The sequence below is a fragment of the Trachinotus anak genome, unplaced genomic scaffold (genome assembly GCF_046630095.1).
Source record: "Trachinotus anak isolate AG129_WGS33_773 ecotype Australia unplaced genomic scaffold, CSIRO_AGI_Tana_v1 ptg000026l, whole genome shotgun sequence".
NCBI classification, from domain to species: Eukaryota; Metazoa; Chordata; class Actinopteri; order Carangiformes; family Carangidae; genus Trachinotus; species Trachinotus anak.
Genome location: NW_027273877.1, coordinates 8,680,001 through 8,703,095, shown reverse-complemented (window position 1 = coordinate 8,703,095; position 23,095 = coordinate 8,680,001). Strand labels below are relative to the sequence as shown.

At 42.7% G+C, this 23,095-nt stretch overlaps 2 protein-coding genes across 20 annotated transcripts in view; one reads left to right on the top strand and one right to left on the bottom strand.

The window, feature by feature from the left end:
* Positions 1-13,791, bottom strand: part of r3hdm1 (R3H domain containing 1) — a 46,437-nt gene extending 32,646 nt beyond the window's left edge. For 7 of the 9 annotated variants that reach the window (XR_011685220.1, XM_071463941.1, XM_071463947.1 and 4 more), the window contains exons 1-3: positions 13,592-13,791; positions 5,069-5,228; positions 338-536 (exon numbers count right to left, since the gene is read on the bottom strand). Coding sequence is in view for 8 of the 9 variants with exons in the window: in XM_071463941.1 (XP_071320042.1) it covers positions 338-496 (159 nt within the window). In the remaining variant the exon portion in view is untranslated. Of the gene's footprint in view, positions 1-337; positions 537-5,068; positions 5,229-10,100; positions 10,265-13,481 lie in introns of those variants that run through there. The other 2 variants (XM_071463943.1, XM_071463942.1) reach the window with 2 other exon arrangements.
* zranb3 (zinc finger, RAN-binding domain containing 3) overlaps positions 1-23,095 on the top strand; it is a 145,463-nt gene that overhangs the window by 44,835 nt on the left and 77,533 nt on the right. For 2 of the 11 annotated variants that reach the window (XM_071463940.1, XM_071463936.1), the window contains exon 1: positions 15,348-15,485. Coding sequence is in view for 7 of the 11 variants with exons in the window: in XM_071463932.1 (XP_071320033.1) it covers positions 15,340-15,485 (146 nt within the window). In the remaining 4 variants the exon portion in view is untranslated. The other 9 variants (XM_071463931.1, XM_071463930.1, XM_071463933.1 and 6 more) reach the window with 9 other exon arrangements.

Sequence of the window (23,095 nt, the reverse complement as noted above, 5' to 3'; positions counted from 1 at the left end):
GAATGCTGCAGGTGACAGGAGGTCCCCCGGGCAGTTTGTATTTGACGCTGACTGTTAGTGAATTTTTATGGAGATGAGACCGGGAGAGAAGTGAAAAATATCTGGTAAAGTGTCAAGTGTCCTCAGCTCAGTCCGGGTCCGGTCTGGCTGCTGACACCTCTAACCCTCCACAGTTAGATGTTTGTGAGTAGGGTTGAGGAAGCCGACACTTTTCTTTCACAAAGCAGCCCAATCATTCATCAAGCCAGTGCAACACCAGCCGGTGGTTCATAGGAACGGGAGGTTTTAGGGGAAACAGAAATCTCATTGAGTTGCAGGAGACGTCGCTGTTCTTTACCTGTGTGTCCCTCTTACTGTTGCTGCCGTGTTCATCTCTGCTGCTCGGGCTCTGCTCCGAAACCTCAACCTTGGTGGCGTTGTCTTTTGGAGATGACGCCGGGTCGGTGGCCTCGGAAACCTTCATTGTTTCAGTGTCAGCGGTATCAGACATTCTCATTGCAAAGTCTTACTGGGAGGTGCTGGCAAATAGAGGGAACCTGAAAAGGCAGGAATATCATCTGTGAGGACTTTATTCACTGGCGACTGACAAGAAACAATCACAAACGTTTACGATAAAGATTACACAGGTTGCATGGTAAGACGAGACGATACACAGGGTGGAGTTCTCCATTTTTTTTAGAATGTCTTTTATTTCAGTTTTAACACCTTCAGTAACAGGAACATACAACTGCTTCTACATGTGTTTACTGTATCCAAGCAGCAGTGACCAAAGAGACATTAGGTGACCAAATAATTAGAAATTATATAATAATAATAATTACTAAAAACAGTCAGAGTAGTTTCAACTGTCTGATATGAGCTGATGTCAGTATCAGCCTCAAAATTGCTGCATCAGTGAGGCTGTATATATTTTTATTTTTTTATACTTCTGTTGCCTGTTGCACAAACTCTATGTATATTCCTCTTTTTCTACATCTACATTTGTGCCTGCTTGTCCTTGTCTTTCCACACAGCACATGAAAACGGGCGTGAACGCGCAAACGCCACCATCACGCACATTTTCACAGATTCGATATTTCAGAAATAACACGACTTGACGAGCAAATCCAGAATGAATCGACACACTGAGCGGCTGCAGAAACTTGCTGCTGGTGCACAGTAAGGAATGAAAACAGTGAGACTTCAGGGTGTGTCCAGTGGTTGCGGAGCCAACATCTTCATGCATCTTCTCCTTAAGACTGTGACAAAGATGAAAAAGTTCAGAATTAATTTATCGCATTTTTCTAATGATAATGACTGTGTCCATTTATTTGAAAAATGTAAACAGTGAAATAATTAATAGATTTTGAAAAACAGTGAATATACATGATGATGTATTATTGTTATGACATTAAGGTCCATAAAAGGAAAAATAAATAACAACTAAGAATGAAACTTACTTGTTCAAACTGGATCATTCGAGCAGGCCCACAGCAAAACACCTGTTCTTCTTCTGTGGTGCCGTCCTTTGTTCAATAAAGACTCTTTTCTTTGTCTCACCTTTTCTTGACTGTTTTATTTTGAAAGACAAAGCTACAAAACTGCGATTCAAATTTCTGACGGAGCGGCCGAACCCACGTTTTCATGTCGGACGCGTCGGGTTGTTACAGCAGAGAAAAACACAGGCGTAACCAGGGACATTAGTGTAAATGGAATTCAGCCGTTTTTTAACGTTGTTACTTCCACCTGTGCTTGAGGAGGTCTGTGAAGTAGCAGCAGCAGAGGGGGCAGTTTGTGTGTGTGTGTGTGTGTGTGTGTGTGTGTGTGTGTGGTCATCAGTCACCACTGTGCGTCTGTGCTGTCTCACAGCTCTGCAGCTGCTCAGTGACAGACAATGGACATGACTGGACGAGACACAGCAGGACACTTTGCTCCTATGAGATCAGACAGATTCAGATTACAGCCTGCGTCTGCAATGGGCCCCAGAAAATATAAAGTTTATTGAAAAATGTGATTGATTAGAAGTAAAAATGTGGATTGAAATTGCATCAAGGTAAATCAATTCATTGTTTCTATTTGATTTCTTATCAAATCTTTGTTTAATTAATAGCACAAAACAATATAAAAGGTAATATCTGAGCAGAAAGGCATGAAGGTGAAAGACCCACATCTTTATTTCGACTCCCCAGAACCCTCAGGAAGTCTGTTTCGGGTCAGCTTAATTTGATAAGCATGGCTTTCATAAAAGAACTTCACATTGTCACTGATCCTGTAACATGAGCTGCTTCACACCTATGGTCCGTTTGTAGGAAGCGTCTGTGTAATGCCATGACCTCCCTATGTTGAAGTCGTGGTGCGAGTTCATCCTGCTGATGTGCTCTAATTATGCAGTCAGACCCCATGCAGCGAAACACACACACACACACAGACACGCACACGCGCACGCACACACGAGGAGGGAGGGCAGACATCTGGTACATGAGAGCTATGATTAATAGGTTAATTAGAAATGGGCTCATCAAATTCACTTTGCACATCAAAACTGGATCCACACATGACGGCACTTGCTCTGCGCTCGAGTGTGTACGTGACTGGCTGCGCGTGCGTTTTCGGCCCTTCACCAATCAGCGGGGGCCTCAACCTATTTGCCCGGCAGTGATCAGAGCCATTTTCCTATCTGATCGCTGAGCAGCAAAGTGGCCGGCTGAGACTTGATTGTTAATCTCCGTCCCAAAAGAGCTGAGACAGCGAGTGGGAGCCACTCTCTTTAAAAAAAAAAAAGAAAAAAAAAGAAAAAGAAAAAAGGTGGCATCCAATTCCTCTATGTCAGGGTAATTGACTTCTAGTGAGGCCCGCTGCTCTCCTGAGCTCCTCTGCCAGGCAAATGTGCTGCTAACCCGGTGCTGTGTGAGGCTAAGAGGTTAGCCAAAACTTAGCTGGGCACTGGAGAGTCAGATGTTGAATTTCAACGACCTGTCAGACGCTTGACAAAAGCAACGCTGGCTGCTGCTTTACATTATTTTTACATTCTGAAGGAAAACAGCTTAATACTCCAGAGTGCCGCGCACGCCTTTGAATATTTAGTGTCTGTTGCTGACATTTTGATGAGTGAACTCTCTGGAGTCGCTCGGTTGAAGATTTGCAATATTGGACAGATATTTTCAAGAGCCAGGCTGGTGATGGATCGCTATTTTGTCCCTCACCGAATCATTCATTCTTCCAAACACATTTTATCATGGGACTGGAGTGTTGGACTAAATTTGGCTTCAGACTTTGATGCATTTGGATTTCACCGTCTCGTCTCTCATGGCCGAGGTAATTGCACTGTGAGCCTGTTTAGAATCCCTGATGTTTTGACTGCATAAATAATATGGATCATCATTTGATCCCTGCTATTACATTAAAGAAATGTCTGGGAATTTAGGGAGTAGCAAATTGGTCTCTTATGAGTGAGTCTGAAAACAGACATCCCTATATTTTTCCTTATACATACATATATATAATATTGTACTGTCATATTATGGATAATAAACCCAGTTATTAGCTTTCATCAGGAGATGCTGCTCCACTGTAGCAGGAAGGAAACTTTGTGAAAACGTCTTGTGCATTTCATAATAACTGTTGTGCTTGATTTGAGTGGATTCCTGCTCCACAGGTCTACAAACACTTCTTCACTCACTTGGTGTTAAAGCTGCACTCAAGGCTCCCACTGTGGTTGAGAGTGATGTAAATGTTTAAATACAGTTTAACTGTAGAAACCTTCGCTGCCTGGGATTTTATATGGTTCATGTATTTACTGTATTTTTATTTAATTTTCATTTAAACGAAAAACTTGCGATTGAATTGTGTTAAAGTGGTGTGAATCCTTGAAGGGAAAACTACTATAATATAAGACACTGATGGATTTTCTGAGCCCTGTGATAAGAGACCATAAAACATCCTGCTACTGCATCTTCTCATGAAGTGACTCCTCCAAATCTGTCACATTTAGATTGTGGCTTATAGTTCTCACACCTAAATGAGTCATAAGTGAAATGTCACCATGTGAGATATTCTTACCATGTAATTATGAAGACTGTATCACAGCACAAACTTCATTATTGAGATACTAATTTTGTCTGTGCTGCTCGTTTATGTTTAATTGTGTTTCCATCCACTTGTTTTTATGGGCAATAACATTTTTGTGGATTAAAAAAAAAAAGAGAAAAATACAACAAAAGTGCAAAGAAAACAGACTTACATGATGTACATGAAGCATCTGACTTAAAGGTCCCATATTATGTAAAGTGAGATGTCCATGTCTATATTAATACTGTGAAAGTATCAAAGCCTCAGTCCACAGAGAAATGCACACAGCCTGTATTCAGAAACTGAGCCTTAAAACGAGCTGTCAGGACTTCTGTAACTTTGTGATGTCACAACAAAGAAGTCACTGCTCTCAGCCATGCTCCAAGCCCCGCCCACCCATACCCACTGTCCAGCCTTGTAGGATTTGGTTTCTCTGAGTGTTTTCCTGAAATCTGCTACATTTTAATTTGATCACTCAGAAAACAGTCAGCGAATCAGAAGAAAGATTTAGAGCCTCTCTTCTGATTGGCTGACTGACCTATTGTTTCTTGAGCTCCGGAGAGAACAAATATTTCTTCTTGTGGACATCAACACCTCAAATAAAACTCAGGTAAAGTGCAAAATATGGGACCTTTAAAATTTCCACAAAAGAGAAAAAAAAGTTTGCTTTAGGTTTAAACATCAGATCTGTGTGGAGCGACAAATAGACTGTAACCTTCCTAAAATTAATACAAATGAACAAGTGTCAAACTTCCATCACGTTTCCACCATTTGAGATTTGATGGGCGCTGTTTATTACACTGTCATTATGTTCTCTTCTTCTGCAGTGGTTTAATTGCACGGATTGGAGAATTGCCACCTGCCAATATTCACATAACAGTAAATAAATTCAAATTTTCTTTTTCCTTCTGCAGATTCTCTTGAAATTCAGTAAAAGTTCTGCCACATCGGGATGGAAACTTGCCTTTTGTAGCACATCCCTCGACTCTCGTTGTCAAACAGAAATAAACAGAACACGTACTTGATACGTAGCCAGAGGTGGTTGTGGCGAAGGAGGATGTGGCTGGTGAAGAGGATGAGGCCGAGCCTACCGATGCCATCCGAGACTTCTCTGCCCATGTCTGCTTCAGCTGCTCTGAACAGCAACCGGGGCCTCCGGCACCCTCATGACCCCTGCTGACCTGCCAGTGAAAGAGAGGCAGAGTTAGTGCTGTGGCGTTAGTGTGGGGTGGGTGGGGTGGGGGGTGAGGTCAGAGGTTCGGAGCACCACTGACACCGAGGTCGCATGGACTGACAGCAGTCAGGATGTCAGCAACTCTGAAATATTTGTGCGAGTCAAAAGCAAAAAGTAAAACTGCGGTGAGTGTGTATTTCTGGGCCTGTGCGTGCCTGTGCGCCATAAATAATGGATGAGCGAGGGAGATGGGAGAGCGGCGGAGGCAACAGGAGAAGGCACCCCTGCCAACCTCGTAAAAACCAAGCATTAGGAATTCACAGAGCAGCGGGGGGGGGGAGATAGCATTTCTCAGCTGAAAATCCTCTGCCATTTGGTGGCACATAAATTTCGAATCATCGGGCGTACAATCTCTATTTTCTAGCAAATTCCTTTCTGGTCGAACCGCCGGGCGACACTGGCTGCGCAGGGCAGACATCTGAAAACACCAACAACAACAACAGAGCTGCAAAATATTGACACAATATCGGAGGAGAGGAGAAATTGTGGCACAGTCGATGAGATTTACAGCTTCATTACTAAACAAGCGTTTTTCCGTGAACTTCACTTGACATTTCTATTGAACTTTAATTAGCTACCAGCCTCGGCTACAGTGTGGCTGTGGCTGCCAAATGAGGCTGCTGAACATCAGATTAGGGCTGCAACGAATGATCATTTTCATTATTGATTAATCTCCTGACTGTTTATGCCGTTTACTGATTGATTGATCTGTAAGATGTCAGAAAAGTGACCATTAAAGCCCAAGTTGATGCCCTCAAAAGTCTTATATTGTGCAGCCAGCTTCCAAATCCAAGAGAGAAATCGGTTGATGAAAATATAAAAGCACAAATCCTCACAATTCAGAAGCTCATTTTTAGATTTTCACAAGATAATATCACTGAGAAGTTGTTGATTTGTGTCAGACAACTCATCCTCTACAGCAGATCACTTACTACATTCTCCTACAGCTAAATTCATAGCTGACCCATGTCCAGGCTTCTCATTGTCTCCCTGCCTCTCCCTCCTCCTCTAATCTCCGTCTCAGTGAGCGGGCCAGGTGCCACGCTGACTCTGGCACCCAGCCGTGCCAAGGCCTGGCTGCTGCTCCCGACATGGTCTTGGTGCGACCCCCACCCCTATGACAGACCCCCCAGAAAAAAAAAAAAAAAAAAAAAGGTCAAGCGGAATCTCTGCTCACTTCATAATCTTCCTTCTCATGACGCCTCAGCCTGCAGCTCCTGCAAGACTGAGCTGATGATGATGATCATGATGATGGAGGTGGTGGTGGTGGTGGTGGTGGTGATGGGTGGGGGTGCCATGGAGCTGTCGCCATTTGGTGCATTGCTTTTGTGCAGCTGCCTCACAGAACCGCGGCTACTGAGTGTTAAAGCTCAAGGAGAGAAATAAACACGACTGCTTCATGCAGCCTAAAACTCAAAGTGTGATCTCACACCCATTCTATCAGATCTCTGCCTCCTTGAGCCTGGCAAAACAGTCGAGTGACGCCTCTCATCAATATTACATCTGGAGACAGTGTGTGCAGTTCGCAGTCAGGTGATCTGTCAGAGTGCGCTGGTCATCTTAGGACAGAATCGCCTCCATCTTTTCCTTCTTGTTCCAAGATGCCCTTATCTTTACCCCTCTGCTCCTCTTTCTGTCTCTTATCTCTTTCTAAATGCCCCCCGGCACTTTTCACACGCTTCCTCATGTGTGACGGGAGAATCGTGTCCGAGCCGTGGCTCCACATTTCGCCCTCCTCGCTCCCAGTCGAAGGCAGATGTGGTGCCAATTCAAGCCGCTGCAATAAGGAGCGCCAGTGTCGGCGTCTGAAATGGGGAAAAATGTGAAGCCTGCTCTGTAATTTTGCGTCGGGTCCTGCAGCTATCGCACACACACACACGCAGAGTGTAAAAGTTGCTCTGACAGCGGTGTGGCTGAGACTGGCCGTGGGCGCTCCAGGTTTTATGACCAGAGCTGCTGAGCGGACAGTGCAGCCGCGGCTTAGCTGGCTGGCTTCAGGACTTCACACTGAGCCTGTGTGTGTGTGTGTGTGTGTGTGTGTGTGTGTCTGTGTGTGTGTCTGTGTGTGTGTCTGTGTGTGTATGCAGTATAGGGGAGACAGTCCTATGAATGCTAATGGCACAAACAATATACACCCTAAAAAATGTTTTGACAGACGTGGACACAGGGGAGACGTCACCCTTTGAATGATGCTCACCAGCGCCACAACCCACACACACACACACACACACACACACACACACACACACACACAGAGCAGTGAACTTGTAGAGGCGCTCCGTCTGCCTGTGCGTCCTCCAGTATTGTGCTGTGGCTGACAGGGAGTGGTTCATTGGCATTACGGTCGCCGCAGAGCGCAGCAACCTTACAGAGGCTCCCTCAGGCATCGTTCAGTGTCACACCACCTTTACTGCCACGCTTGATGGCATCTGCAGCCTCACACACACACACACATACACACACACACACACACAAGTGCACGCACGCAGCAAACCTTCCCATTTGCACGCAACCAAAAATAAAAATACAGATATCCAAATAATTACCTGTGGTCAATAAGCAAAATGTGCAATCAACCGTGCAAACACAAAGTCTCCTCTGCACAGATATTCTTGATGGAAATGAATTCTTAAAAAAAAAAAAAAAAAAAACCCACAGTGGGGTCATGAGGGCGGCTGTCGACCGAGCCGAGTTAATCATACACCGGGCTCTTAACGGACTACTCTCATGGACAATTATGTTTGATGGCAAGCTAATGAGAAATTTCTCAATCACTGTGAAGCTCATAAGAGCCTGCTGGTGATGGCACACACACAGACACACGGGAACAGGCAGGCAAGCACACTCCAGTATACCTATTTTCACACACCTGCCTCTCTCTTGCAAAGGCTGACCTTTCCCTCCCACACCTCTGCTCCGCTGTGTTCTGTTCTGCTCGGCTCTGCGTGGCTCAGCGCTCTTGTCTGGGCTATAACCAGCTCAACTGGAGGTGAAGGACCCTCAGTCCCTCCCTCTATCTGCCACTCTATATCCCCGGCTCTATTCCTGGCAGAGAACGAGGGGGATGAGTCAAACACGGGGCGGAAAAGAACAAGCCCTCACCTTCGCAAGCTTCTGAGTGTTCACAAAGGAACCAATCATTTCTCAGCCCCCCCCCCCCCCCCCAAAAAAAAAGAAGAAGAAGAAAAAGAAGTAGCAGCATCTTTCTACCGGCAGTTGCAGACTATGTGTTGAAAATTAATTCCTGCTTTAATGCGGCTGATGAGCTTTTGCAAGTGTCACATGAGAGAGAGAGAGAAAAAAAAAAAAAGCAAGAGCTGTGCCAAACCGCTGGGATATTGTCTGCAGAAATGTAGCAGACTAAATGGAGCTCTATTCAGCGGAGCATCGTGAGACAAAAGCACAAACACAAAGGTAACGCCACGTCTGTGGGCTGCAGCTTCACGTCTTCCCATCTCTGAGTGCAAATGACCTGTTATCCTTCGCTCATTTGTACAATTGGACATTTCAACCAGCGGGAACACAAATGCAAATGCAAAAAACATCTTAACGGCTGTGCAATTAAACTGCTGACTTCCACACAAACCAATGTAAAGAAAAAAAAAAAATTTAGAATAAGTCAGCTTCAGCAGGGTGCAGGAACGTGCACCCTGGCAAATAAAATCAGGCATCACATAAACAGTTAATTAGGTTACTAATGCTGGTTTGCATTCATGGTGCTGCAATAAAATTGATTTCAGTGTTTTGCTTAACTGAGTAACTAATCTCCCATTTTCTAGCCATTTCTCCTAATTGCAAAGCAAGAAAAGCACTGACAGGGGAGCTATATAATTGAACCAAAAAACGATTAGTGGAAAGCCTATGAAATTATACCACTTTCACTGCTTGCCTCGATTTCTGAGGCAGTGTCAGTTTAAGGAACTGCCTGTAATAGCGCAGCCTGAATTAACAAAAAAAAACCAAAAAAAACCAAAAACATAAACAGGCACAAATGAGCCTCTAATTGCGCTGCTCGCTCTGCCTCCAGGTCGCGTAAGGCGGTGCGAGCGCCGTGCGGTGCAGCTAGCCAGCATTAATAAATTAAATCCACAGCAGAGCATGTAGGTAATCCATTACCTATCCCATAGGAGAGCTTCCAGGGAATATCAATCTAGGCAATTAGAGGAGAAACAATAAACACTGAAAACTAACATGCAACTCTAGCAGTTTTAAGCTATGGAGCCTTGTGAGATGAGAATAACTCAAAAAGTCTGGCAGAGTCATTAAAAGTCCATTTGCAGACAACACCTGCAGAACAAACGGGGGGAAACAGGGGAGATGGGGGGGGATGAGCTTGGCTGGAGAACAATGCGGAGCGAAGCCTCTTATTGGCTCATCTTGGTTAATTATCCTGGTAATGAAAAGCAGAAGCAGCGCTGGCAAAACTGCCGAGGAGATTTCGAGCAGCTCTGGCTCGGCTCGCTGAGTTTAGCGCGGCGCTGACAGCACACCAAATCTCACATTAGGCTCAGTTTAACAAGCCAAAGGGAAACAACAAACAAACAAAAAAAAAGACTGCACACTTACTGACTAAATGAAACAAAAGATTTTTTTTTTCCCTCATGCTGGTTTTTAAACAGCAGTGAACAGAAGATGTGTTCACTTTATGTGGCAATAAACAGCAGAGAAATCAAACCGCCTCAAAAGCACAACATAAAGGAAACGTTAAAAATGCTCAATAAAATAAACAACAACAACAGGAAAAATTGGAAATCAGAAAAAAGGCATGAGAGATCCATGCCCGCTCTCTAGCGAAGCGGCTGGAAGCTGCAGGACCTACCTGTCCGGCAGCTCTGCCCTCCATCCCTTCTGCTACTCGACCGTTTAGTTTCCATTGTACAGGAGGCGCAATTTGCTGGAGAGGAGGCTGGAGTCGCCTCCCAGCTCGCTCCTCGGCAGCTGCCTGCTGCCTCTTGTATGCTCGCTCGACTGAGTGAGAGTGTAAGACGGGGAGAGGGGAGTGTAAAGGGAGAGGGTGAGGGAGAGTGGGTGTCACAAAGAGAGAGAGAGAGAGAGAGGGATGGAGGGAGGGAGGGAGAGAGCTGTGCGAGCACTAGTCTACCTGCCACAAGCCATCAAGCCAGCCAGCCTTGGAGACAGCGCCAAATCAACAGCTGGCCCCTGTGTGATGTCAGAGCCTGAACAGCCAGTCACGGCAGCCGAGGCCGGCCGGCGCTACGGAGCACTGACTGAACCAAAGTCACCGGCTAAATGGGGCTCTTCATTAGCTACTCTGCTTTAGGATGGAGGCGGGGGTTGGAGGAGGAGGAGGAGGAGGAGGAAAGGGCAGCCAGGGACATGGGATAGATAGAAGGAGACGGAGAGGAAGATGAGGAAAAACAGGAGGGTGGGTGGCAGAGCAGTGAGAGAGAAAAAGGCGAAGAAAGGCAGAGGGGAGGCAAAAGAGGAAGAGAAGGAGAAAGAGAGGCGACAAACAGGGAGGAGGAGGAGGAGGAGGAGGAGGAGAGGACAGGGGACGGGAGCGACGCGTCTGCGGCCAGCTAGGTGCTCAAAGACCAGGTGGAGAGGCGATGGGGAGGCGCTGGCCGCTGAGAGGCCGAGCTGTTCACTGGGCTACCTTCCCATTAAAGCTGGCACCCTGCTTTTCACGCAGGAAGACAAGGCTACAGCTAATCCCACTGACTCAGAGAGGCAGCTCCACCTGAACCTCCACCCATCACTGACTCAAGAGCAGAAGCGAACACACGGCCATATAACATTTTGCATCATTCAGATAAGCTTACTGGTGGATCAGTTAGATAACATAAAGAAAGAAAAGAAGCATCTGCTTGTGTATGATGAAACCACACCCCTACTCCCCCCCCTGCATCTCATCTTCACCCGTCTTCCATGACATTAGAGGGTTTAACAGTTAAAACAATCAGGGATCACAGCCTCCACCAGCACTCGCTTGCCTTGTTTATTTCATTAAAGATCAAGTACTCCGTCTACTTTCGTACATGCAGAGGAGAGAGCGATGACTGCGCTCCGAGAGCACATCTACTTCATGAAGCTTTCATCGCTAAGTGACTGACAGGCTGTCAAAGACAACAGGAAGTCGCGCGCAGGTCCTGAGCGCAGCCCGGAGTCTAGACTGCCATAATGTGATTGTTTTTGTCCTTTTCAGTCACTCAGACTTTAACAGCAAACACAGTGGGCGGAAAAGTTCCTGCTGTCACTTAGCAACCAACACCAGGCTGCGACAACCGATCCGATCCAATCCTTACTCATAATTGTACCATTCGTTATGCCAGGTCTCTGAAGAATTTATTATTGTGCTTCCTTAATCCCATGAAAAGGTCACCAATTGAACAAACAATTTATGGATAGGCGGATGAATTATTTAATGGCCCTGACCAAATATTATAGGAAAGAGAGATTTTTTTTCCCCCCCTGGAAGGCGATGAATTATTTAGTCATTGGGCCACATCTTTGGTGAAAGCTATTACACAGCATCCTCAGCCTCAATATCTGATAATGTCATCAGCTCCAAATACGCCCTAACCTGTGTAATGAATGGTCAACAGAGTCGCGGCTGCAGTGGCCTGAGCGGTGGCGGGTGAAACAGTTTCGGCAAACAATTATCAGTATTTTTTTTAAGCCTTTAGAGGGGGCGCGCAGGAAATCACAAGAGGGCATTTGAGACAGGATTCTATCACTTCCTAAAAATACTGCACCTCACCCAGCAGGAAAACCAGATGTTATAATGTATCATTAGAACACGGGAACAATCAGATCAAGCACTTCCAAATGGCTGCAGACCACATTCATAAAGTGGATTCTGCCGGACAGCACAGTTGGGGGATGAACGCAATCGCCTCCACTCTCTGAAACAGCAGCTGCAGGGACTGAACCAGCATCCGCTCTCCACCCACCAGGCTCCGCTGGTACCTTCATGAAAATGATACTGTCGTGATGCTCGGCCTCTGTGGTGGCAACTTGTGAGCTTTCACTTCCATCTCAACCACGTCTGAGAGGTGGTAATTGGTCAGGTTAGTGCATCAGAATGATAGTGGATATGGGTTACTGGTAAACAAGAAACAAGATGAGTTATTGGATGAATAATTTATGGCCTTGTGCTGTTTACAGTCCCTCTGACAGCAACAGTCACTAACAGCAATGGAGTTCTACTAAACTACAGCATGTGAATGTTAAAAAACATGTTCTCTCAATAAAGGTTGTTATATTGAATTTATCAACAAATCTAGGCTGTACAATTCATTAATTTTAATTCAATTTACAATTAATTGCTATGACACAAATTCCAATGATAGTGACTGGTCTTCATATATAAACTACATTAACCACCTTTGCCCTTATTTGGTAAACTATCCGGCTTAGTTTCCTGATACCTTTGAGGTCAGTGCGCAACGTTACATGTCTTATATTAATACGTGTGCTTAACTTATTAGTATGTGACTTGTTTTTCTATGCTCCCATCTAACAAGAAAATGTTATAGTACCTGTCATGAATGCACCACAACGACAACAGACCATGATGAGGAAGGGTGTGAAACAATCATTTAAAGCAATGGAACTTCAATGCTGGTCTTGGATAGTTTTTGCTCCCTACTGCAGCCCGTCACACCAGACTCCATAACAAATTTGGCTGTTTTGTGTCTCCTTGATATCGACAAACCTACAAAGCCCGGACAACATGCAACATCTCAGTCGGATAACTGATAACCGTATCAAAAATTCGTCCGATAGTTTTCATCAATATATTCCACTGAATTTAATACATTTCACAAAGCAGCGCTGCAATTCAATTAGATGTCAGTTTATTGAAATGGCTAAGAATTAACCAGTGTTCGTTGCAGCGTATTGCTTAAAGAGGAGCAGTCGAACCAGGCCTAAAAGTTATTGAATTCTACTGTATTAATAAATAACTGCTGCTTGTTTTTTTTTGGGACGAACGCCGAATTTAAATATGGCCGCTCACAATTTGGACACGATGTTTGCTTGCGATGTGTGTATTGTTTTTTTGTTTTTTTGCCGAAGAGCAAGGCAACATATTGAGCTACATCTGCGTTGGATCGCGTCGGGGCTAGGCTAACCGTTAGTACCTGGCGCTGTGGCTTGCTAACGCTCGAAAACGGCCAAACACCGGCGCCCTGAGCTGTCACGGACTAGCAACAGAGATGTTTACTGCTAACCATACCGTGTAACATGATCACAACAATCCGGTTAACGCTCTCTTTTTCCTCTTCTTTTTGTTCGCGAACCGGTAAGTGTTGGACAGGAGACTGCAGATATCTGGTGTTGCCTTACCGCTTTGGTTTACAATCGGTGCACAGCCGTTGTCTCTACCGAGGGTGAAGTAGCTAGTGTTTGTGGCAGAGTGACGGAGAGGCAGCGGAGTCCAGCAGGCTGGCGGAGTGCGTCAGCTCCTTACGTTAGACACGCAGGGTGTTGAAAATATGTCACGTCTTGTCGTCGCTGATTTTTTTTTTTTTTTTTTTTTTCTTCCTTCAGCACGCTTGCACGCAGTTTGTCTGACAGTTCCGTCATTCATCTCCCAGACCCGCTAACGATGATGTAAAGTCCTTACACTCCCAGGTGACTTATGGTTAAATTAGATCACAAAGTGTCAGGGGGTTGCGCTGAACGCTGCGATAACTAGATGCGGTGGATGCCTGGTAATACAAACCGAGTGTACCTTACATTTGCCGCGAAACTTTTTAGTCTCCCAGATTTAGCCTGCTGTCTCAGAAACTCTCTGCCCCCAGCTGTCTCACCGGGTAGGAAAACCACATTTACAGACACAACACTGGTCTCTCTCTTTGCATTAACATCGCTAACACGACTGTTTGAAATGTATGCAACATATGAATGAATACAGGCGATGCTTCTGCTCTGCTGTGCTTCGAGGAGCAACTTGTGCTGTAACGTATAAACACAGATTACATAGAAAAACAAGAGTTGTGTTAGCTTGCTCGTTTCTCCAAAGCGCAGCCAGGTAGCTAGAAACCAGCAAGTAAGCTAGATATTAGAGTCAAGCAAAGCATATAGGAACATTTAATGCGTTTCCGGTATGAATATTCAAAAATAATGCAGACAGTGAGCTGACGAAGGTGAATATGCGCTTTAAGTGCGAGTGGTGCTTTTATTTATGTAGGCGGGTCTCTTTACTTCCGATTCATGTTGCTAGCGCTAGCTAAAGATGCTACAGCTGTACTGTGTTTGGTTTGTGGTAACCAAACTTATTCTTACTATTATGTGTAATTGTTTAATTTGTTGTTGTCCTATAGGTCCTCCTAACATATTGAAAAGGGTGATAAGTATTTTCAAACTCAATACATAGCTATAACTGTAGGATACTGCCTTTGAGACTGGCTTTTTTGGTTATTACAGAACTATACTTTGTGTCTCATGGATGTCAAATGTTGAAAAGAAGATGTGAATGCGGTTTCAATATTGTAACTGAAGGTGTTTATTATTGAAAGATTGTAAATATAAAATTAGCCCAGTGCCACTTTTTACATACAATATGACAGTAAAGTTATATGACAGTAAACATTACACAGACAGCAGCTTGTGCTCTGCCTTCTATCTGGGAGTGCTTTTACTTTTTTGACACAGTAATGATTTTGTGGGGTTGTTAGTGTACCGGATTCACCAGAACTGCACCAGGTGGGGCAACACAAAGGAGATGCTGTTGCTGCAACTGGAGGCAGCTGAGACAGGCAACTTTTACCATCTCATCTAAAATTCAGACTGTCTTTGTCCACTATGCTGCATCATCCAGCTTCTAATAATGGTACTCCTGTCAGTGCTCATAGGCAGCAGAGGACTGCAACTTACCATTATTATAAAACATGTTAAAATCAGCAATATATATGGTAAGCGAATGTGCTCTCACATGTCTAATAGATGCTGTAGTGCATATTCACTTAAATTAGCCTACATATAGGTGAACGTTGAGATGGATGTGTCATTTGAACAGTGTTTTTTTTTTTTTTTTTTTCCCAGAGTCGGCTGACTGAGCAAGAACCAAGAAAACTGATGAGGACTTACTAATGGAAATGGATGATAATGGCCTACAGACCTCTCGCTGTGATACAAGATGGTCACAGCAACTGTCAGGCCTTCCTCACAGGCTCCTGCGGCGCCTGATGCCTTTCCAAAGAGAGGGCGTGGAGTTTGCTTTATCTAGGAATGGACGGTAAGCAGCGCTACCACTCATTCAGTTACATCACAGCTTAGTTGTTTGAATGCCTTAGTTTAGTTTTTCTATTTTTAATGTTGAGTTCTGTGTTAACGTACATCTCTGACATTAGGATAACATTCAGAAAAATAGCAGTTTGAAGAGATTGAAAATAAAGGTCAGCTTGCATCTTGTTTGCAAAGTCTGTAATAACAAGAAAGGGACTGCACGCATTTGTAAACTAAACGTAGAACTACAGATAAGTAGATCCATTGTTCGTTTTTGAATGGCTCCATTTGAGAGCAGTGCAGTCCCCCTCTGGGTTTGTGCCACTCTGTGTTTGCAGCCTTATATTCCACTCCACCTCTGCAGTGTGTAAATATTGATTTATTGCTATGAAGATGCTTTCAACTCAAGCCTATTGTCTGAGCATTTCATAGAAGAATACAAGCGGCTGCTTGAAAATTTACTCCACATTCTTTACATTTTACTTACACTGAACGACATATTTAGCAGACTTAAATGATACTCACAATGTGTTTTCATGAGGCACAGTGAAGGTGAAGACAAGTTTGCTTGCACAAAAATCCACAGGTTAGCTTTAAATAAATCCTGAAAGACAACATTATTCAGCTACATAGAATACATCCATATTTACAAACCCCTGCTGTTTTTAAAGCAATACAAATAGACACTGAAGAAATAAGAACTTTAAATGTCCAAACATGTTTTGATTTTTCACTTCCTGATGATGAAGATGTTCAGTTTGTGAACACACTTACTGCACCAGTGTGTGATTGAGTCTAATAGAATTGCATTTTTACACAGACAATTTGCCTAATGGGGCTTTAAAGTAAGCAGCCCCACCCCATCTCTGTGGTGCAACCGGGTAAAATGTGATTTCCCACCAAGCCACATGGCTCGAGAAGCAAGTAAAATGTCAAGAGTGTATGTGAATATATTCTAAATTCAGAAGGTCAGATAAAGTCCAGCTTATATCTTTGAAAGCAATTACCACTCCATGGGAATTTTCTGAGTTGCCCTTAAGTCTGTAAGTGTTTGGCTGTGGTGAGCATTAGCTGCAGGAACGGGCCAGGACTTGCCCATTTCCTCCTACCCGACCAGTCGATGTACACTTGGGTTTTTGCGGGAAGGTCAGCACAGGGGGAGCCAATCTGAGCGCTGGCCCTGTGTTGTGGAGCAGCCATATTGATTCAGGAACACTGGGAGGCACTGCTTTGTTACATGGGTGGGTCAGAAGTCAATTGGCTCACGCTGCAGCATGTGGACAGCTACCTCGCTCAATTGGCATCAATGTGACAGTCGGAGCAGCGCAGGCAATGCCTCTCTGTGGAAACAAGCAGAAGATAATGTGGGTAGAGAAGGACCTGATGTGATGTTTGATTTTGATATGTAGCCTAGTTGGCTTACTTATAAATATATACAAACACAGAAAATAATTGTTCAGGTGGTCTGTGACTCCATCTTTCTCTACCTGTGCGATGGAGCATTGGAAGTGTAATTCTCAAATCATCTTTAATACAGGGTCCACATATCAAGCCAATGCTGTATCTTTCTTCGGAACTTGACCTATTTTTCTCTCACTAAAGCGTGCACTAAGGAAGCTCGCAGTCAAGACTCGTCTTCCTCCAAAACAGAAGGAAAAAAGGACTTTTCACACTTTCTTTTTTTACAATAATAATGGCAGATTTACCACTGGAAATTGATAGATTTTCCTCAAAATCTTTTATACAATGGGTCCTTGATTTCAGGCAAATTTAAGCAGCTCCTCATTTCTAGCTGACTGATGGCAAATTTTGCTGGCAGAATAAAGCGCAATTGCTATACTGCTAATATTAGCATTAGCAGCTGTTTACTTACCAGCCTAGAATAAATGTTGTGAGTTCAGCATCAAACTTGGAAACAACTCTCTTGTTTTGCTTCTATTTCTATCATTTCCTTTCTTCTACTAAAGTTAGCATGCTAACCAGTTAACTGCGGTCTGGTCTCATCACTTTCCGACTGGTAGGCAAACAACTGTTAATACTATCATTAGCTATGTAGTATTTGAAAAACTTGCATATAGCTCCTTTAATAACGCTTTGACCTGACTCGTTTTAAAACAAGAACACTTTAACACATTTATTTGTTGAGATGTTGAGCTGTTACCCTTTTTATTTTTATTTTAAAAAATGTTACTCGTGAAAACAAGTCAGTATTTTTAAGCCCACTATACCACACCGCCTCATCCACTTATATCTACCATTGCACTCAAATGCAGACAGACAGCAGAGATGATTGCAAGCTAAAAATGATTGTTATTGACAGTAATCTTGATCTTTCTAAGTATTTGAGGCACCCTGCTGTTCTTTATTTGTTCATTCAATATCCTTGGAAAGAGCCTCAAATTGAAGCAGCCTCTGTTTTTTTTCACTGATACAACAGAGACTCATTGTAGAGGAGGTAGAAATAACAATATTTCTGCCCGAATAGACCAGAATAAAATGTAGTTGGAGATTTGTTGCAGTATAACAATTCTGGGAAATGTAGGATATGACTAACTGAGGTGGAACTAGATGGGGAAAGCTGACTGACAAAAAAAATAAATGTCAATGCTCTTTATTATAAAATAACTCCTAAAATGCACTGAACATCATAGATTGATGTTGGATATCTACAAGTGTGGGAGGATCCGTGGGCGGATTTTTTCCTTTAAATCTCGGAGTCATTGTGTCTTTTCACACCCAGAGCATCAAGAGTACCGAACCAAAGCATCAAAATGTTGTTGCAATACTTATGGAGCCCACTGTATCGGTCTGTGTAGGAGGGTGAGTGAATTTTATGGCGTTAGTTGAGGGATAATGTGGGAAAGTTGTTGTACAATATGATAATAAAATAAAACCCCTTGAGATGTGATTGTGTTGTTTGGAAAGTTGGGCAGAAGTTTGCATTAGTAAAATTTAACCAGGGTACATGTGTAAAATGCTGTACTCTGAGTGGACCTGCCCGGATATTGACCAAAAAAAAAAAAAAACACATCAATTTGGAGTAAAAGTAAGTCCATTAAGAGCTCCTCGGCACTTCCATTAAAGTGCTGACTGCAGCTTGAAGCCATGTGATGCAGTTCATGACCAGCCTGCTCTGATTTGTTCAAAATATTTCTGTAAGCATGTGTCTGTTGCTTTTTATTGAATAAGGCCTACTGTGCTGATGTGAGAGGGGATCAATAATTACTGAGAGAAATCCATCTCAGAGATGGAGTTTGTCCTCTGTACACATACAAGTTGATGTATTTACGCAACATTTGTACTGACCCGTAATTATTGTTCAGACACAGAGTGGCTGCATAGAAGCACTTCACCTATTCAGCAGCACATCAGGAGTTACAGTACAATTGACCTTATTACCATCCGGTCCCTGTTGAAAGTCCGTCCATGTAAGAAGAATTGGGTACAATGACCAACAACCTCTAAGGGAGAGCACAGTGTTTGCAGGGAACACACTGCCTGTGGTGTGTGTGCATGATGGCTGCATCGCTGATCTGCTGCGTGTCTGCTGTGTCGCTGCTGCTGCTAGTTTGCCTCGGATAATGGCCATCAGCAGGCTGCTCAAATGTTGGATTTCTGTTCATTATAAATTATTTCTGATTTATTTTTGACAGGAAATGTCACTAAAATGCCGCTGTCTCCACATGCAGCTGCTAAAATGGTTCAAATATATATATATATTTCTTATATTTTTTCATGTCTGTGTCATATTCAGATTCAGCTTAGACGTTGAAACTATCGTGAAAGGTGTCAGTTTTATGTGATGTTGCTGGTATCAATTCAGCAGGTCTTTTCCTTGTCTATTTTTGCTGGGAGACGCATTCAGATGCCAAGTTTCTAGATCACATGACGCAGCCACGAGGCAGAATGTCCGTTCTAGTCTGTTAACATGGTTGAAGAAATGAAAACCAAGAAGCCACACAGCCACTGCGTTCCTGCCCTTAGACAACCTTCAAATTATTCGTATTGAGGAACAGTCTGATTTAGAGTTAAACACTTATAAAGTGTCAAAAGATTGTGATTCAAATGTTTCTAAATCCTGATTGGTGCTCGGACAGATGTTACATCACCTCTTATCAACTGAGCCCCGCTCACTTCACACAAGCAGAACAAACATATGGAAAACAAATACGACAGAAATCTGTTGTGAAGTAACCAAAACTGTTCGAGCTAATACAAAAGATGTCATCCTCGTTGGGACCACTTTCCTCACAGTTGGAAGCTCACTGAGAAAATTATTTTATTTGACACTTTAACATGTATTTTATGTCATTAATTCAATCCATTTGTTTGGGCCAAACAGGTAGAAATAGTTAATTATTAAAGTGGTATTCCAGTAATTTAATGTTGCACTTCCCTGAAGTTCTGATTTAAAACTAGATTTGAAGCAGCAGAGTCTGAGATATCCTGACTTTTAGCCCCAAGTATGAGTCAAACTCTGAAAACACTGCCTCCTACATTTACATATGTGCCAATGCCTTTCAAACTAAATGCTCCCATCGATTTTCTGTTTTTATAAATTTGTAGTCACCAAACTGAAGCTGAAATAACCCTGATGACATCATCAGGGGTTGTTTTTTTTCCCACTTACTCCTCCAAGGCCACAGAGGACATCATGGATCTGTTTTCACACACGGAGTAGAGCTCGTCATGACTCAATTGATCCGATCTTCACGTGTAAAAATCAGTGTAAACGCAGACAAAAGGAGATTCAGTACACACATCAGCTTCAGTGCTCCGTGCCTCTGCCACCTGCAGTGTTTGCTTATTTTTCATTTCATGCCGCCGCTTGGACTCAAAGATGAACTGATTAGACTTTGGTGGTCAAAGGTCAGAGGTCACTGTGACCTAGCAAAACGTGAAAGTGATTTCTTCATCTGCTTCTTCCTGACAAGAGCTTCAGTGGTGTGAGTCCAGTTCAGTGTTTTATTGATTTGACATGTAGGTGTTCAATTCCTCTATCAGCAGCTCATTGGTTTTACTGCTACTGAATGTCAAGTGATTGTTGTTGCAAAGCTCTGCATCTGTCCTCTGTACTCCACTGTAATAGTAATGTTTAAGGTGAAGACGGCGTATTTCCCAAGAATATGTGTCAAAATAGTGATAAAATTCATTTAGACTCTCAATACCTATTATTAAATCATCATCAACCTTGAATTATTCAGGGGTGACCTTCATTTTCAATGATGCAGAGATTACAGAAGCAGAAAGAAAACAGAGCAAACAGTCAGAAATCAATTCCTAATAAAAACAATTACATTCACAAGTATTATGATTGAAAAGATATAAAAGCATATTTCTAAAGTGCCCCAATGTTTTTAGGGAATCGATATTTAAAGTGCGTCGTAGGTTAGTCCAGTTTGACCCCAGGAACATGCATGTGTGATTCAGTCCAGAGAGCGGGTTTGATGAGTACCTACACTGAGATCTATTAGTGATGTAAGGTAATTTGATCATTTATTTAATGCTTTGTAAATAAATATATACCAGTGTTGATTTTGTCTCAGAGAGAGAGAGGAGCAGCCAACCTTTTTATACAGAGTGCAGTGATGGGTATTGTAGGTATCTCCAGTAATGAATGTGAGAACAGAGTGATAATAAGCATCTAAGGGCATCGGGGTGGTGACAGCAGCATGTCTATATATTAAATCACCATAGTCCGGAACAGAAAGAAATAAAGCTTCAACAACTCTTTTTCTACTGTACATATAGGTTCTATTTCTATACAGGAAGCCAAGTTTCTGGACAAACATGGTGCATTATAATTCTTGTTGGAAGTAATTTACAGTGATTGGTTGGTACAACAAAATCCCATTTTCATCACTGTCATTAAAACCTGCCTCAGACAGCTTCTGCTCAATGTTACATAATGTTTACCCATTCTCATTAATACTTAAACCACAAACTCATTTGCCCCTGGTTTGACAGCAAAAGTGTTTAATGTTACAGGCAGCTTGTCTGTGCACCACTCGCCAGATATTATAAGCTATTGATGCTTTATCAGAGTTCAACATGGCTGCCTTCAAAGGGCTCGCTTACAGTATTTACAGTACTCAGTGCTCTAAATTAGACTTCCTCCTAATTAAGCGTGAAATTTAGATAGGTTTTACTATAATAGGGTATTATATTTCTGTGGAGATTCTATTATATAGCATGAAAAATTTAATTTTACTCATGATCAGTAACCCGTAGCCTTAATAGCCCACTTTCTATTACTTGGATAGTATCCAGCTGGGATGTAAAGAAGAGGTTTTTATAGAAGCAAAGTAAAGAGGCAACACATGATAAATAATGTTTGAATTATGTTGGTGGGAAACAATTTCAAGCTGTATTATGACATGAAAAATATGTTATAACTTCAGAGTAAATGCATCATTAGAGCCAAACACAACAAGCACCCATACATCTTTATGTACATCCTACAGTAGCAGATACAGGAGGTCAAGGATTATGATTAAACATAGCAGAGGAAAGTTCAAGGATCATCGGAGGCAATAATGTAAGAGTGTAGTCACATAACACCTACAGACCATAAAGGAACACACTGCGATTAGTTCTACTGCTTGATGCAGGTTTTCCTGCAATGTTTAATTGTTGCACAATTTTCCCTGAAATCCTGCACGTAAATATTTAGTATATTAGACTCAGCCACATGTTTGAGCCACAGGACTCAGGGGTTTTTGAGGAGTTTGTTTTGCATCAAAATCAGCGACTAAAAGATGTATCAGAACGGTTAGTATAGTTGTTTGTTTATGTTGTTTATTAGCTTGTAACTGGCAGTGGCTGATACAGTGATAGCAGCTGTGCTAATTCAAACTCTTGCTCTCTGTACTGACAAGGTTTCGGGGTTTATTTAGCTAAGACTAGCAGACATATCAGAACAGTTAGTGTGGTTAGCATCTTTTATTTGTTTATACTATTTGTTAGCTTGTAACTGGCAGTGGCTGACACAGTGTTAGAGGTTCTGCAAATTATAACTCTCGCTCTCTGTACTGACAAGGTTTATTTAGCCCGCTCCCTCTCCCCGCAGGTCGACAGGATTGGTTCCTTATGTTATCCCTGGCTGTCTGAATCTGTTTTTATGAGACTGTCACTGGTTCACTGCAGTTCAAGGTGGAAATACTCAGTCATGACTGTTTCTTTCAATCAAGATATGTCTTGTATAATATAAAAAACACAACATGGACACGTTAACAAGGTTAAACACTTTATTTTCATAGGTGGAGGTCTTTAAATATTTTCATTTACATTACATTTACACATTTAGCAGACACTTTTATCCAAAGCGACTTTCAAGTGAGGGACATCACTAAAGCTTCAGTGCAGTAGGAGACCTTGAGTAAGTGCTAAGTATTACTTCTGTTCAATATACAGTATAGAATGAAAGGAATAACATTTGGAAAAAGGAAGATGTAACAAAAAAAAACACTAAACGGAAGACAAAAAAAAGAGCTGGGGTGTGTGTCAGAGTACATCAAGTACAAAACCTTTTGTGTGTTTTTATATTTTAAGCACCACCAAAGTTAGGTAAAAAAAGAAACGTAAGCAAAACTCTAGTTGTGGATTGCCCCATATAGCTCG